Here is a 15,430-nt window from a genome sequence, read left to right on the forward strand (position 1 = left end):
TACAGAGTCAGCCCATTGCCCTCAACAATCTGGGTCCTCATTTTACCAACCTTGGAAGGAAGGAAGGCTGAGCCAACCTTGAGCCTGATGAGATTCAATCTGCCAAACTGCTGGCAGCTGGTGATCAACAGAGGTAGCCTGCAGTACTGCACTCTAACCACTGTGCCATCACGGCTCTTGAAAAAAGTGACTTATGACCGTTTTTCACATGTATGACTGGCCACTGCAGTATCCCCATGGTCATGTGATTTGGAAGCCTGGTAAGTGACTCATATTTATGACGTGTCCAGGGGTCCTTGTGACGTGTCCATGTGATCACCTTTTGCCACCTTCTGAGAAGCAAAGTCAATGGGGAAGCCAGATTCACTTAACAATTGTTTTACTAACATAGCAACCGCAGTGATTCACTTAACAACTGTGGCAAGAAAGGTCATAAAATGGAGAAAAATTCACAATAAATCTTTCGCTTAGCAACCGAAATTTTGGGCTCAATTGTGGACATAATTCAAGGATTAAAGATGATTAGGTGATTGGAGGCTAAAATATATCAAGAACAGTTGCTGTAAGTGGGTATGTCTAGTTTAATAAAAAGAAGGACCAGGGGTGACATGATAGTAGTGTCCTAATATCTCAGGGGCTGCCACAAAGAAGAGGGAGTCAAGCTATTCTCCAAAGCACCTGAGGGCAGGACAAGAAGCAATGGGTGGAAACTAATCAAGGAGAGAAGCAACATAGAACGAAGGAGAAATTTCCTGACAGAACAATTAATCAGTGGAAGAACCTGCCTTCAGAAGTTGTGAATGTACCAACACCGGAAGTTTTTAAGAAGAGATTGGACAACTATTTGACTGAAATGGTATAGGGTTTCCTGCCTGAGCAGGTGGACTAAGTGGCAGCATTGAAGCTTCCCTTCTACCTCTGTTGTTCTATTCCATTACATATATCTAAATCTATGTTTGAGATAGTGAGATTTTCTAATTATATTCCAAGGGATCATGGCCTTCATTGTCCTAGCATTAGGACAGGAAATAGATTATCTAGATAGATAGTTTATTGTCCTAGAATTACAGGGGATAGATTAGCTGATCTTTGGAAAAATCTATCCACAACTATTAATGAAAAGGTCAATAGTTGTGGATCGATTTTCATAAAGATCAACCAACCTGTAATTCTAAAACAACATGATGGCAACTTTAGAGCAACATTCTGTGTCATAAGGTTTAAAGGTTTTGTTTAAAAATCATTTTTTTCCCCTTGTGTACAATATAATGCACTTTTGCTTTGTTCGTACAACGTACCTGTAACCATATATTTCAAGTTTTTCTTGGCAAATGAGTCAATGAGGGGAAAAATTTACTTACGGCAGAAAGATTTAAAATTGCTACATTGGTAAACATTCTATTAATACACACTGTCACCTACAAGAATGAATTCATTATAGTTTACCAGATGAGCTATTCATCTTGCATTTTCACTCAAAATGGGCAATCAAGGGGGGAAAAAAATGAAGGTTACTAAGAGAAATACAATTAATTTTTAAAGGGACGTGAAAAGGGACATGATAATGAAGCATACATCAAACAAAAAGCCATCATAAACATCGTAGTTGTTTAGAAATAGCAATGTATGTCACATGCAGGCACGCTTAATGAAAACTTCTGTGCAACTCAAAAGCCTGCATACCTTCAAATTTTCTCTCTTCAAATGCCCTCCCTACTTTTTTTTTTCTTCTTTCTCCGGGGTAATTGCTGCTTAGGATTACAAGCTTTTCGAGAATCAGCCCTACCTTCTCTACGAAGCCAACCATCCTCGATGCAAAACAAGTCTTGAATGAATGAATAATTTGTCATCTTTGAGGATTATCTTTCCCTCACAATTATTTCAAGTCTGTCTGCCAACCAGAAAAAACTGGCATGTTGAGCCAAGCCCATTCGGGAGACCCAACAAGGCTCATGTTGATTCATTTATTTACTATTCAAAGTTACACCAGCATTGAAAATAATGACTTATGACCAATTCTCACCCTTGCAGCATTCCCAGGGTCACGTGATCAAAATTTGGACAATTGGCAACTGACTTGTATTTATGACGGCTGCAGTGTCCTGGAGTCACATGATCCCCTTTTGCAGCCTTCCGACAAGCGAACAAGAATGGGGAAGCCACATCCATTTAACAACTGTGTTGACAATTGCAGTGATTCACTTAAAAACAGTGGCAAGAAAAATTGTAAAATGGGGCAAAATGGGGCACTGTCTTGCTTAGCAATGGAAATTTTGGACTCGATTTTGTTTGTAAGTTGAGGACTGCATGTATTATTTATCAAACCAATTAAATGAATAATTGTGTGTGTGTGTGTGTGTGTGTGTGTGTGTTTGCCTTCGTGTCGTTGTGGACTTGTAGCAACTGCCTGGATAAGTCCTTGCAATTTTTTGGCAAGCTTTTCAGAACTGGTTTGGCATCACTTTCTCCTTCCTGTGGGTGAGAGAGAGAGTGGCCCAAAGTTACCCAGCTGACTTCATGTTCTAAGGAAGGACTAGAATTTATGGTTTTCTGGTTTTTAACCTGGTTCCTTAACCACTACACCGAACCGACTCTCCAAATAACAAATTAGCATACCCAAAGAGGCTAAGTAACTGTAACTGTAACTAAGTAATTGTTCTGACCTAGACTTCCTTAGACAGTATACAACACAAACTTAGTCCCGGCAAACTTCTTTAATTCATATGGCTGTGAATTATTGTCATTCCCAGTCCGAAAGGCTTATCAAACAGTCTTGCAGGGGAGTGTTTACAAACACTTACCTTATCTCGGTACGGACGATTCCAGACTTACGTACTTTCCGTCGGGCCCTCAAAACCTTTTTATTTCATCAAGTCGGGCTGGCCTAATCTCTCCAATTGTGTATTTTAGTTTGGATTTTTAATGGGGGATTTTAACTGTCGGGCCAAATTGTTTAATTCATTTTTAAATTGTTTTTATATTTTGTATTTGATGTTTTTTACTTCTGGCTGTTCACCGTCCTGAGTCCTTCGGGAGAAGGGCGGTATATAAATTTAAATATTAAATTAAATTAAATTAAATTAAATCTCCCTTGGAATGTTGCCAGAGAACTAACTGCCACACGCAGGGCAAGGCCAAACTTAGCACAGAGTCTAACAGAACTTTTCCACAGCTTTTACCGACCAGATGAACTAATTGCTTCCTGCAAAAGTTCACGTCCCGTTTACTTCTCTTTTATGTCTTATGGGAGGGGCCAATCATCTCCAAGCCTTACTCCCAAGTCGACCCTGTTTTCTTAATTGTTCCTGTCTCCTGGCAACTCTGCACATGCACACACTGGGAACAGGCTCACACTGTTCTTCTGCCTCGCTGATGTCAGACTGTGGACACTCCGGAGGAAGCAAAGAACTACCAGATGGCCTTGGCCTCCTCTCTGCCTCCAACTCAGAGCCATCGTCCGAGGCTTCCCCAGACTAGAAGACTGGCCCACGTTCCTCCCCAACCTCTTCACTGTCCTAATCTGCTGCCAGCTCTGCTGGCCACTGTTGGGCCACAACAGTAACATCATCAGGACTAGCACTGATGATGTTATCTCGTTAGGGTACTGTAATGAAACCTTTGCAAGAAAACAAGAAAGCTCAGAGAGCATCAAGGACCCCTAAGTGGTTTCTGCCCATTACAGTTTGACTGCCCTAAATTGCTTTGGACAAATCATTTTAGTGCAAGCAATATTATTCTGTTACATAGGGGTGCACAGGACCACAGCCTGACACTCCAAATTTTATTGTGCGTAACAAAAACTGCAGCTCACTGAGGGATAAGTTTAATTTGGGGAAATTGCAAAATGCAGATTGTATGAGGATTTTGAGCAATTATCAAAAGAAGGCTTTTGTGCCTCATATCATAAAGGTTTTTTGTTGTAAAAGTAGCAATTTATGGCATCTGTACAGTTGTCTAATTTTTAATGTATGTTCATACATTTCCCCTCACTTTTCTCAGCAGGAAAACTCTGCAGAGGCATTTTATCAGTAATTGCACATGATGTTAAAAGCAAGCAGAAATGGAAAGGAGGAAGCAGTGGGAAGAAACTTTCAGAACGAAAGAGGTTCAAGCTGCTTTGTAATGAATTACTCAATATGCTAAAAAACAGAAGGGAAAGGCGAAAGAAAACTCCCCGGAAAGCAACAAAATTAGAGCAGCTTTTTAATTCCAGTGCCCAGCTAGATGGTACCACCTTGATGACGTTAGCTGATTTCAAAAACAACATAAGATCCAGTATGTGCTTGAAATAACATCAAAGTTGTTAGATGCCAGGATGGGAGACCATCAAGAAATTCCATTCTTAAGCCTAAATTGAGAAGTTGTTTTAAAAAAAATCCTAGAAGACGATAATGGTAAACCAACTTTAAATTTGCAGAGAAAAGTACAAGTACCGTATTTTTTGTAATATCAGACGCACCTTTCCCCCCCCTAAAAGTGGGTGAAAATTTAGGTGTGTCTTATAGACTGAATACAGGCGATTTTGGCCTCCCGAACCCTCCACGCATCACATATTTATCCTCCCCGGCCCCCAGAAACACTCTGCAGTGCACCACATGGCTCATTTAGCCAAAAACAGGCCTGTTTTTAGGCTCCCAAGCCTTCCGTGCATCTGCAGGCCAAAAACGGGAGCGTTTTTGGTAAAAACGACCCCGCTTTTGATGAAAACGGGTTGTGCAGAGCACTGCAGAGTGTTTCTGGGGGCCTGAGAGGATGAAAACACGACGTGCAGAGGCCAAAAACTATTGTTTTCTTGTTTTCCTCCTGTAAATTTAGGTGCATCTTAGTGTTGTGGCCCGTCAGCGGCCTATGCAGCTAGTAGCTGATTCCGACAACGAGGAGGCTGGTGTGGTGCTGCGCCAGCAGCCTGTGCAGCTGGCACTCAAGTCAGACAATGAGGAGGCTGGAGAAGATGTGGTGCCAGAGGCGGGGATTCAGCCAGGGCCTTCAGAACCTCCAGAAGCTCCCATAAGTGAAGAGGAAGAAGAGGAGGAGCCTCTTCTCGATGCACGGGCGTGCAGAGGTGCCAAAAGGCAGGAGTGGCTCCTCAGGAAGAGGTCTCCTCGAGAGTAAGGCTTGGGGCTAATTGGCCACTCCCTTAGCCTATTTAAGGAAGGATGACTGAGGCAATTTGCAGGGAACAACTTCATTCACTCTCCTTCACGTCCTGATCTTAGTTCTCTTATCAGTTTCCTGCAAATTGCTTCTGGGCTTTCTGCCAAACATAGTAAGATTACGATTATTTACTCTTTAGATTCTTGTAGGCTGTTAAGAAAGTTAATTAACAGCCTTTGTTTGAAAAAAACTGATTTAATTTAGTAAACTAAGGTTTGTACAGACTTTGTGTGTGCTGCGTTCTTTGGGGTCCGTAGCTGGGGCAGAACACTTATAGTCCGAAAAATATGGTATGTGAAACCATCAGGAACTGAGCTCAACAATGAATTCCTTAAAAATTAAGGGCTCCTTGATGCTCTCTGAGCTTGCTTGTTTTTTTTGCAGACGTTTCATGACCCTAACTAGGTAATCGCTAGCACTGATGATGTTACCTAGTTACGGTAATGAAACGTAATGCAAGAAAACAAGCAGGCTCAGAGAGCACCAAGGAGCCCTCAATTTTTAAGGAATTCATTGTTGAGCTCAGTTCCTGATGGTAATGCAAGAAAACAAGCAAGCTCAAATGAGCACCAAAGATCTCTTGTTTCAATCCCGACCTACAAATATTCTCCTTTATTGGTCCGTAAAAACTGTTTAAAAATAAAATAACACCCTTAATCTTCAACATCTCAGTACATTAATTTTGCCCTTGGTGTGCTACGGCTTCTGTCTTCAGCATTGTTGCAAATTGAAAGTTGCATGTAACTTTCAAGATGACTTGGATCACCGTAGCATAAATACAAGCAGTCCTCGGCTTACAACCATTTGTTTAGTGACTGTTCGAAGCCACAACGGCCTTGAAAAAGGTGACTTACAATCAGTCCTTGCACTTATGACCACTGCAGCATCCTCACATGATCAAAATTCAGATAATTGGCAACTGGCATGCATTTATAACAGTTGCACTGTCCTGGAGTCGTATGATCACCATTTGTGACCTTCCCAGCAGTTTTCCGACAAGCAATGTCAACGGCGAAAGCCAGATTCGCTTAACAACCGCATGATTCACTTAACAATTGCAGTGATTGTCTAAACCAGCATGGTAAAAAAAATAAATCATAAAATCAGCTGCAACTCACTTAACAACTGCATTGCTTAGCCATGAATATTTTGATCCCAGTTGTGGCCATAGGTCAAGGACTGCCTGTATGCTGTTTCAATGGGTGTTTGGAGCTTGATTCTGAATACTGCTGCATGATGTTATGGTGATCGAGTTGCCATTTTATTTTTTTCTTTTAGAGTTGAATGTCACATATTATTTTTAATACATTTTGAATATTCTACTGTATTATGTGTGCACGAGTATTCCTCAACTTACAACAGTTCATTTAGTGAACATTCAATGTTACAACGGGACCGGAAAAAGTGACTTACGATCATTTTTCACAGTTACAACCTTCGCAGCATCCCTATAATCATGTGATCATAATTCAGATGCTTGGCAATTGGCTCATATTTATGACTGTTACAGTGTCCCAAGGTCACCAGATCCCCTTTTGTGACCTCCTGACAAACAAACTCAATGGGGAAACCAGATTCACATAACAACTAGGTTACTAATTTATCAACTGCATTAATTCACTTAACAACTGTGGCTAGAAAGATCGTAAAATGGGGCAAAAGTCACTTAACAAATATCTCACAACAACATAAATTTTGGGCTCCATTATGGTCATAAGTCAAGGACTACCTGTATAGTCAAGTGAATATATTGATTGCTATAAACTGACAGAATCTTAGGGGCTAAAACGTTATACTGTATATGCAATAAATTAAACAATAAACAAACATAAGGATGTAAAAAACTCTACTACAGCTGACTTCTAGAGTGAAATGTTGAGGATCCATCAACATTAAATGTCTTGCCATACAGATGGCACAATCAGTTGCTGTCTACTATTATTAGTCCTTTGGGGGTATATAGTTCATGCAAAATGGTACATATTCTGTTGCTGTTAGAGAACATAAGCCTGTATATTGGAAAGTTGTAAACTAAAATCTGGATCAGAGTAACTGCCCTTCTTTCCTTCCACAAATTTTTTTATTAAAATTCACCTCATTTCTTCCTTTTCTTTCATGTTTAATAGCATGGAATATCCTAACCCTTGCAAATCTCATTGTCTCTGGATTTATGTTAAAAATCAGAGCAAAATGCAATCTTTAATAGTGGCCAGATATTGCTACTATTTAGATTATCTCAATGATCTGGCAAGAAACAAGAGAAGTCTCAGATCAATCCACACATTTTCCCAAAGTAGAATAAGAGAAACTGATTGAGGAATACAACTCTTAACAGTTTAAACGTTTGCCCGTTTAAAGGTCATGAATTTAATCTCAGCCAACTATGACTTGTGCTGTCCCCACACAACAAATTTGTCTTACAAATCCATGTAACCAGTCAACCAATGCATGTCTTGACTGCCATTAATAAGAACCTCAAAGCCTAATATTGTTATTTGCATTCGGTTATTAAGTATTTCTGCATGATCCTTAAATTTTGCTATGAATGATCATTTAAATTCTGGTCTCTGCTCTACCAACAGTAAGCACAATAATGACAGAAAGACATTTTGTGAAAAGCTGGATGTGCACTTATTTCTTCTCCCTGTAGAAATTCAAGACAAAATGAAGCCTTGTGAACTTTAAACAGATGGGTTCATGCTACCCATTTCTGATACCCAGTTATGAATGCCGGTCTATGGGAGAATTTAACTGAATGGATCAACTCTGAAATACATAAACCAGTCTTAGTGTCCTTAGAAAAGTCCTTACTAATGATACAAACCACGCACAATAATCCGAAAGTAATCAGTGTCTTTTGAGAAGGACCTTCAATGTAGAAGGACTTGAAAACATTTGAATGCTGACCTTTTTTTATTTAGCCGCGGTGGTGGTGCAGTGGTTAAAGTGCAGTACTGCAGGCTATTTCTGCAGCTGACTGCCGGCTGCCTGCAATTTGGCAGTTCAAATCTCACCAGGCTCAAGGCTGACTCAGCTTTCCATCCTTCCGAGGTGGGTAAAATGAGGACCCAAATTGTTGGGGGCAATGGGCTGACTCTGTAAACCGCTTAGAGAGGGCTGTAAAGCACTGTGAAGCGGTATAGACCCCATCTCGCTAAAAGGTGATTTTGCACACGGTGCACACATGAAGCAAAGCCATTGTGAGGTCAGTTTAATTTAGCTATAGTTAAACGTGATAGTTTAAACCCCAGTTTATGACTTAGCTTGTATGGCATCCAAGTGAATGTTAATTCCCCCCCCCCAATAAATTATGGTTAAATAAACCATGGCTTGGCCTATTATGCCCACAGTCATTGGATACAAAAGGCTTGCAACTCCTCACAGAGTATTTACCTTTTGGAGCACCTGCTTCTCCTTGGCATACGTATCTTCAACGATCTTCCGCTCCCCGTGAGCCTTCTCCAGGGCCAGCCGGAGAGAATCAATTTCTTCCTGCAAGCTCACAAGCTGATTCGTGTCTCCCTTCTTCCGCTGATGGCGTTCCAGTTCCTTCTTCAGCTTTTCAATCTCTGTGCAATGAGCAGAGGCTGCTGTGGAGAGCTGCTCATTGAGAGACTTATATTCTTTGTTCTGCAGAGGAAGAGGTAGCAGGAAAACAGTGAATTCACCACTCGCCACTTCAGAGAATAAAATTAAATTGTAAAATTAAATTGTAAACACTGCCGTTTTAAAAATAACTAGACCATCCGCGCCCTGTTGATATGTTTCAGAGGTATTTCCGTACCTAAACAGAGAAACAGAATGAACATGAGTGATCAAAAAAAGCAGGAGAAGCAGGAGTTCTTTCTTCCAACTTCCTGCTGGCTTCCCCAGTGAGTTTTCTTGAGGGAATCTGGCAGGGAACATCAGAAATCTCCTTCCCTCCCCTTTCCAGCAGGCAGGTAAGTATGCAGGATCGGGGAAGCTGCTGCTGGATTGGAGAAGGAATGAGGGATTGCGTGACTGGCTTGGAAACTGTCATGGAATGTTGAAAATAAAAATCACATGATCGCAGCAGTAGCCCAGCAGCTAGTAGCACTGAATCACCCACAACTTCCCCAACGGTTATTCCCTTGGAATCATCATGGATCCCGGATTTTGAACATATTCTGTGAGTTAACCCATCTGAGGTACCTTGATTCAAAAACTGTTGCCCTATGATGCACCATTTCTCCCAGTTAGGGTCATGACAACGAGAGTTTTAGTAGTATATAGATAGATTGCTTGTGTCAGTTCCCAAAGTTAAGCATCACCCTCCAATTCTCACAATACAGTGAAATTGTAAAGCAATGGTAATTTCCACAAATATTCATGTTACTCTGTTCCAATTACATTAATTATGAATGTTGTGGTAAAACGTACATTAAATTTACCTTATACAGCCAGCATGACGCACATTTTAATGGACGAGGGATATTAGAAAATATACTAATATATTCAAAATCTTGAATGATTTTGTCATGATAGAAGTATTCGTCACAAAGATACAAAAAACAACAACAACAACAGCACACTGAAATTGAAATTTAAAGACTTTTCTCAGTTGCATTAACCTATCAGTTATGGTTTGGAAAGTTCTTATAGTAAGAAAGCTTTTTGTTTACAAATTGTTAGTTCATTTCCAAAGTTAAAATACAAAAAAAAAAAAAACCCACCTAACAAACACCAGACACTAAAAGCATAAGAAAACTTAATTTTAACTCCTCATTGAAGGAGAACAGGATGAGGCATGTAGGAAGAGACGTTTTTACACTAGTTTGCATACCAAAAGTTTTACAAATGCTTGTGTACCCCAGGTTGTGTGACTGCCGGCAGTAAGAACACAACAGCAATCTGGAAATGGCAACAGAAGCACGCATTCTTCTAAATCCTGACTGGTCCTCCACCATGGCCTCAAACTGCTGATGACTATAGTTCAGTGGTGGGTTCCAACCGGTGTTACTACCGGTTCTCTTCGTGCACGCGCTTTGCGCATGATCACCACACTCATGCTTGCTTCGCTCGCATGTGCGCCAAACTTGCACTCCGTGCAAGCGCGTTAGGTTTCTGGTCAGCTGAGGTGTGGCAATCCACTCTGCCGTGCCTATCAGCTGGGCTAAAAACCAAGAAATAAAGATAGGAATAAAGCGGGGGAAGGGTGGGAGGGCCCAGCTCCCAGTCACAGAGAACCGGTTCGGTGACATCACATCATCACCACTACTGGCTCTGCCGAACCGGGCTGAACCGGGAGCAACTCACCACTGCTGTAGTTGATATTATGATATTGATATTCTCTTCCTTCTAAGACTTATCCACTAAACTGGGGTGGGCAACTAATTTTCCCAAGGGGCCACATGAGAAATTGGGACCGTTGTGGAGGGCCGAACCAATAGGCCTGTGAAGATACGTAGGCCCATATGCACACAAATATGTAAGGTGGCAGGGGGGAAGCAGTCGCCTTCAAAATAAAAGCAATGCCATTGTATTGAATGCTTGGTGTACACTTAATTTACATTAGATTTCTAATTTCCAATTGACCTCACGTGGGCCAGACAGGGACAGCCAAAGGCTGAATATGGTCCGGGGGCTGTAAAATGCCCAGATCTGCACTAAACAGACTGTGTGGAATTAGAACAGGGGTCTCCAACCTTGGCAATTTTACCACTTGTGGACTTCAACTCCCAGAAGTCCACAAGTCGTAAAGTTACCAAAGTTGGAGACTCCTGAATTAGAATATAATTCCCGCTTCTGAAAGACATATAAGAATTTAGAAAGACTAATAGACATGCATTTCTAAATTAAAGATCAATTCAAAACGTTGCCCTAAATGGAACCGTCAGTGTATACCTGTAGAGTTTAAAACAATCTTCCTAAGAGGCTCTTTTCAAAGCAATGAAATGAAGGAAATGGAAACCTGGGAGAAAAACGTTCAGTGATACAAATCTCTCTACCTCCACAGAAACATTTTTATCTTCTCAAATCTTTTTTAAAGTTATATTGTGGAGTTCTAAGTGTGGTTATTTGCTTTCAGATGTTTCATGACCTAAATAGGTAACATCATCAGCCAGCAAACTCAAAGAGCACCTAGAACTATGCAGTTCAAAACTGAACTACATACATTCCCTTCTATTAAAAGCTATATTGTTATCATTTTATCTTATCAGTTTACTAATTTGTAAGTTGGTGAGTAGTCCACAGAATTTGTTTGATAGGTGACATAAAAATAATAAAAAAATATTCCAAAATACATTAGATGTGTAGCTATGTCTACACAGCTATACATGTGCGAAGGTAAATTATTCCATACTGGTTTTATATAAGCCAGTGTCATGGCTTAGGACCGGGGTATTTGGTGGACCTTCTGCGGCCAGCAACAGCTCCCCATCACCCGGTGCGTTCCCACAGAGAGGGCCTACTCGGGGTGCAGTCGGCGAGACAGTGTCGGCTGGCGACCCCTAGGGAGCCTTCTCTGTGGGCGCACCTACCCTCTGGAATCAGCTCCCCCTGGAGCTCCAGATGGCCCCCAACCTCCGCTCTTTCCGCCGCGAACTAAAAACGTGGCTATTTCGCCTGGCCGGCCTGGACTGATGGGGGTTTTAAAATGGATTTTAATTGATTTTAGGGATTTTATGTGTAACTTTTAACCCGGAGTTGTTGTTTTATTTTTCTGTTTTACTGTTGTGAGCCGCCCTGAGTCCTCTCGGAGAAAGAGCGGCATATAAGTCTAAACAAACAAACAAACAAACAAACAAATTTTGGAAGCCAACCATAGAATTTCATACCAGTTTATGTCAAGAATTTGGAAGTTAACTACCAAAAAAAAGTAGACTAATTTTGTTCTTTACACAAATAAATCAATATCTTGCATAAATTACCCGTGCATGTAATTTGAAACTACTATATGAATTAAACCAATGGTAAAATGGTTTTTCAAGTTTCTCAAAAAGGAAAACTCTGGGCATTTTGTGATTCTGGAACAGAAGACTGAAAATCTGGAAATTTTGATTCTGTACATGAAAAACCTTACAGACTCAAATCATAAGAATTCAAAATCTTTGAACTCCTGTTCTTTGTGGAAATGCCCTCACAAGCAACTTTCTGTAGCTCATTTTCACCCTTGACACAAACCCTTTACTAAAATGGTCTTTGAAGTACTGAAAATATCAGTGGAATAAACAACAGAAAGTTACTCCCAAATGACTGTGTTTTAGGATGAAACCATAGCAAACCAGCATCAGATGCTCAGGTCCAAAACTTAACAATGATAGGGAAGACACAAAGAGATATCAGGCAAGTAGGTAAATTCAGAAATACAAAGGAAAAAGGATTTCTCAGAAATATATTATTTAGTCTAAGAGAGGGTTATCCAACCTTGGCAACTTTAACATTTGTGGACTTCAACTCCCAGAATTCCCCAGCAAGCAACAAAGTTGATTAGGCGACTGTAAGCTAATATATATGAAGAATGGTTACAGGAATTGGGTATGTCTGGTTTAATGTAAAGAAGGACTAGGGATGACTTGATAACAGTCTTCAAATATCTAAGGGGCAGCCACAAAGAAGAGGGGTCAACCTATTCTCCAAAGGACCTGAAAGCAGGACGCGATGCAATGGACGGAGACTCATCAAGGTACGAACCAACCTAGAACTAAGAAGAAACTTTCTGACAGATAAAATAATTACTCAATGGAATGTCTTTTTTTCCATGGAAAGAAAGTCATTCTGTTGAATATACCTGGTCTAAGACTATGTAGAAGATTAAAGTGTTATCTAAAAGGCATAGTGTGATTGGCACTCAGAAACTCTCAATTACACATCTAAGAAGATTCCAAATTATTTTGCCAATTCCTGTCTCAAACTTCCTATTTGGGCTGACCTGCATTAAGTCTTGGAAATGAACTTGTAGTATTGTAGGTCCTTTTTCTGAAATGCACTGAGCTACATTGGCCATCATTCAACAACCATGTTGATATGAGGTAATGGAAGTTGTCCAATAATTCTTGAATGTTTCAAGCTCAAAGAAACTATTCTAGGTCATGATTATATAATAAGGTTATAATGCCCTTCTTTTCCAATATTTTCAGTGTATTATTTCATCCCCAGCCTGCTACTGCTGAATAACTTCACAAGAAAAAGAATTGCACAGTTATGCCAACTCCATGTGATTCAATCACATCACATTTATTGTGTTTCTGTCCCAAATATCCAATAATGCCTTTTTTTGGCTTGTTCAGATTGAACACATTGTTCTTCAGTTAAAATTCAGCTGAATAATTTTAGATAACATGGCGTAAGTTCAAAACCAGCCTTTACAAGAATAATTGTATTATAGTCAATTAGATTATTATTTTTCTACTATAGTATATGTCCTTCCCCTTTCTTTTTATATATTTACAATAGCTACAATAGATACAATCTTAGGTTCCAAGTACTTCCAAAAATTACATTTTCTTCTTAAAAGTTGGTATGACTATGTAGAACAGGGAATGGAGCCTAATTTTAATCATCTTCTGGATAACACAAATTGAACATTCTCCAAAGCACCTGAAGGCAGGACAAGAAGCAATGGATGGAAACTAATCAAGAAGAGAAGCAACCTAGAACTAAGTAGCACTTTCTTGACAGTTAGGACAATCAGTGGAACAACTTGCCTCCAGAAGTTGTGAATGCTCCAACACTGGAAGTTTTAAAGAAGAGATTGGATAACCATTTGTCTGAAATGATATAGACTAGAGTTTCCTGCCTAAGCAGGAGGTTGGACTAGAAGACCTCCAAGGTCTCTTCCAAGTATTCTATTCTATTCTATTCTATTCTATTCTATTCTATTCTATTCTATTCTATTCTATTCTATTCTACTCTACTCTACTCTACTCTACTCTACTCTACTCTACTCTACTCTACTCTACTCTACTCTACTCTACTCTATTTTCCATTCCATTCCATTCCTGAGTAAGATGACTGGGGGATAAATTATGATTTAAGTTCCATCATCTGCACTCTTAGTTTCAAACAGCACTACCTAATTCATATGTCTAACATTTGGCAGAAATAGCAAAATGCCCAGATTTACAGTCAAGGAACAAATGATAAGAAAAAAAAAATAGTAACAATAATCAAAAGAAATGAGATGCTTAATAAAAGCAGCAGCAATACAAAAGAAGATTAGAGAAAACTAATTGGGCCGGCTAGGTAATTCTGGGAGTTGGTCACACATCTTAAAGTTGCCAAGGTTAAGAAACACTGGTCTAAAATAAAAGCTAAGTTCAAATCTTCCAGTAGCAATAATCACTGGGCAGAATCTAACAGCATCCTCTGGATATTAAAGTCCAGACTTCTTAAAGTTGATGAAATGGAGAAACAGTGGGACAGAGGTTGGCAACTTATTGCAAGCCTGCAAGCCACTTTTGGCCCTACCATCCAACATTTTCCAGTCTTTTATCCCAAACATGAAACAACCTCATTTTCTTAAAAAAAAAAAACCTGTCCCTATGGTTTGGCCCAAAGAGACCTCCGAATTGTCAGGGTTCACTAAAAGAAGGAGGCCCATCATCCACTCACAGGGATCATCATCCACTTCCAGCCTTACACAAAGTTTGCTGATCCCTGACCTAGACCAAAGTAAGGTAAAAGGAGTCCTGACGGATTTTACTCCGCTGGTCATTGCTGATTATAGGGAGTGGCACTCATCTCCATTTCAAGACCATTGAGCCAACATTGTCCTAAGACATTTCCGCGGAGAGGTGGCCAGCATGACGTCATGAAGCGCTGTTACCTTCCCATCAAAGTGGTTCCTATTTATCTACTTGCATTTGCCTGCTTTCGAACTGCAGAAACTGGGGCGAGAACAGGAGCTCACCGCATCGTGTGGTGCTCGGGTCTCGAACCTGGGAGGTTGCTTTCCAGACAACTTAGACCAAGACTCATTAGGAATTTCAAGCTATAAAACTCTCCAATGGATACAAACCTATGCAAATCTGTTTTTGTATAGAATGAGAGAACAGGAAGAAATATGTACTTTCTTCTAAGAAAAGAAACCAGTGGTTCTATTTGTAGTCCCTGATAAGGAAATTGAGATTGTTATCACATACATTGTTAGCTTAGCATAGCTTTTCCAGCATTCAGTGGTCACAAGTGCTGGAGGATCGGCACATAAGAGGCTTAATAGCAAAGTCTGGCTTGTCCATCAGTTTTTGCTTACTTTTCTGATAAAACTGGAGACAGAGGTGAGGTCTCTTTATGATTTTTCCATTGTCTTATT

At 40.1% G+C, this 15,430-nt stretch overlaps 1 protein-coding gene across 7 annotated transcripts in view; it reads right to left on the reverse strand.

The window, feature by feature from the left end:
- Nucleotides 1-15,430, reverse strand: part of MYO5B (myosin VB) — a 321,534-nt gene that overhangs the window by 77,392 nt on the left and 228,712 nt on the right. For all 7 annotated transcript variants that reach the window (XM_034401761.3, XM_034401760.3, XM_034401759.3 and 4 more), the window contains one exon: nucleotides 8,548-8,784. In XM_034401761.3, coding sequence (XP_034257652.2) covers nucleotides 8,548-8,784 — 237 coding nt within the window. The remainder of the gene's footprint in view (nucleotides 1-8,547; nucleotides 8,785-15,430) is intronic.

This window comes from Pantherophis guttatus, chromosome 2 (assembly GCF_059756535.1).
Source record: "Pantherophis guttatus breed Tessera chromosome 2, ASM5975653v1, whole genome shotgun sequence".
In the NCBI taxonomy this organism is placed as follows: Eukaryota; Metazoa; Chordata; class Lepidosauria; order Squamata; family Colubridae; genus Pantherophis; species Pantherophis guttatus.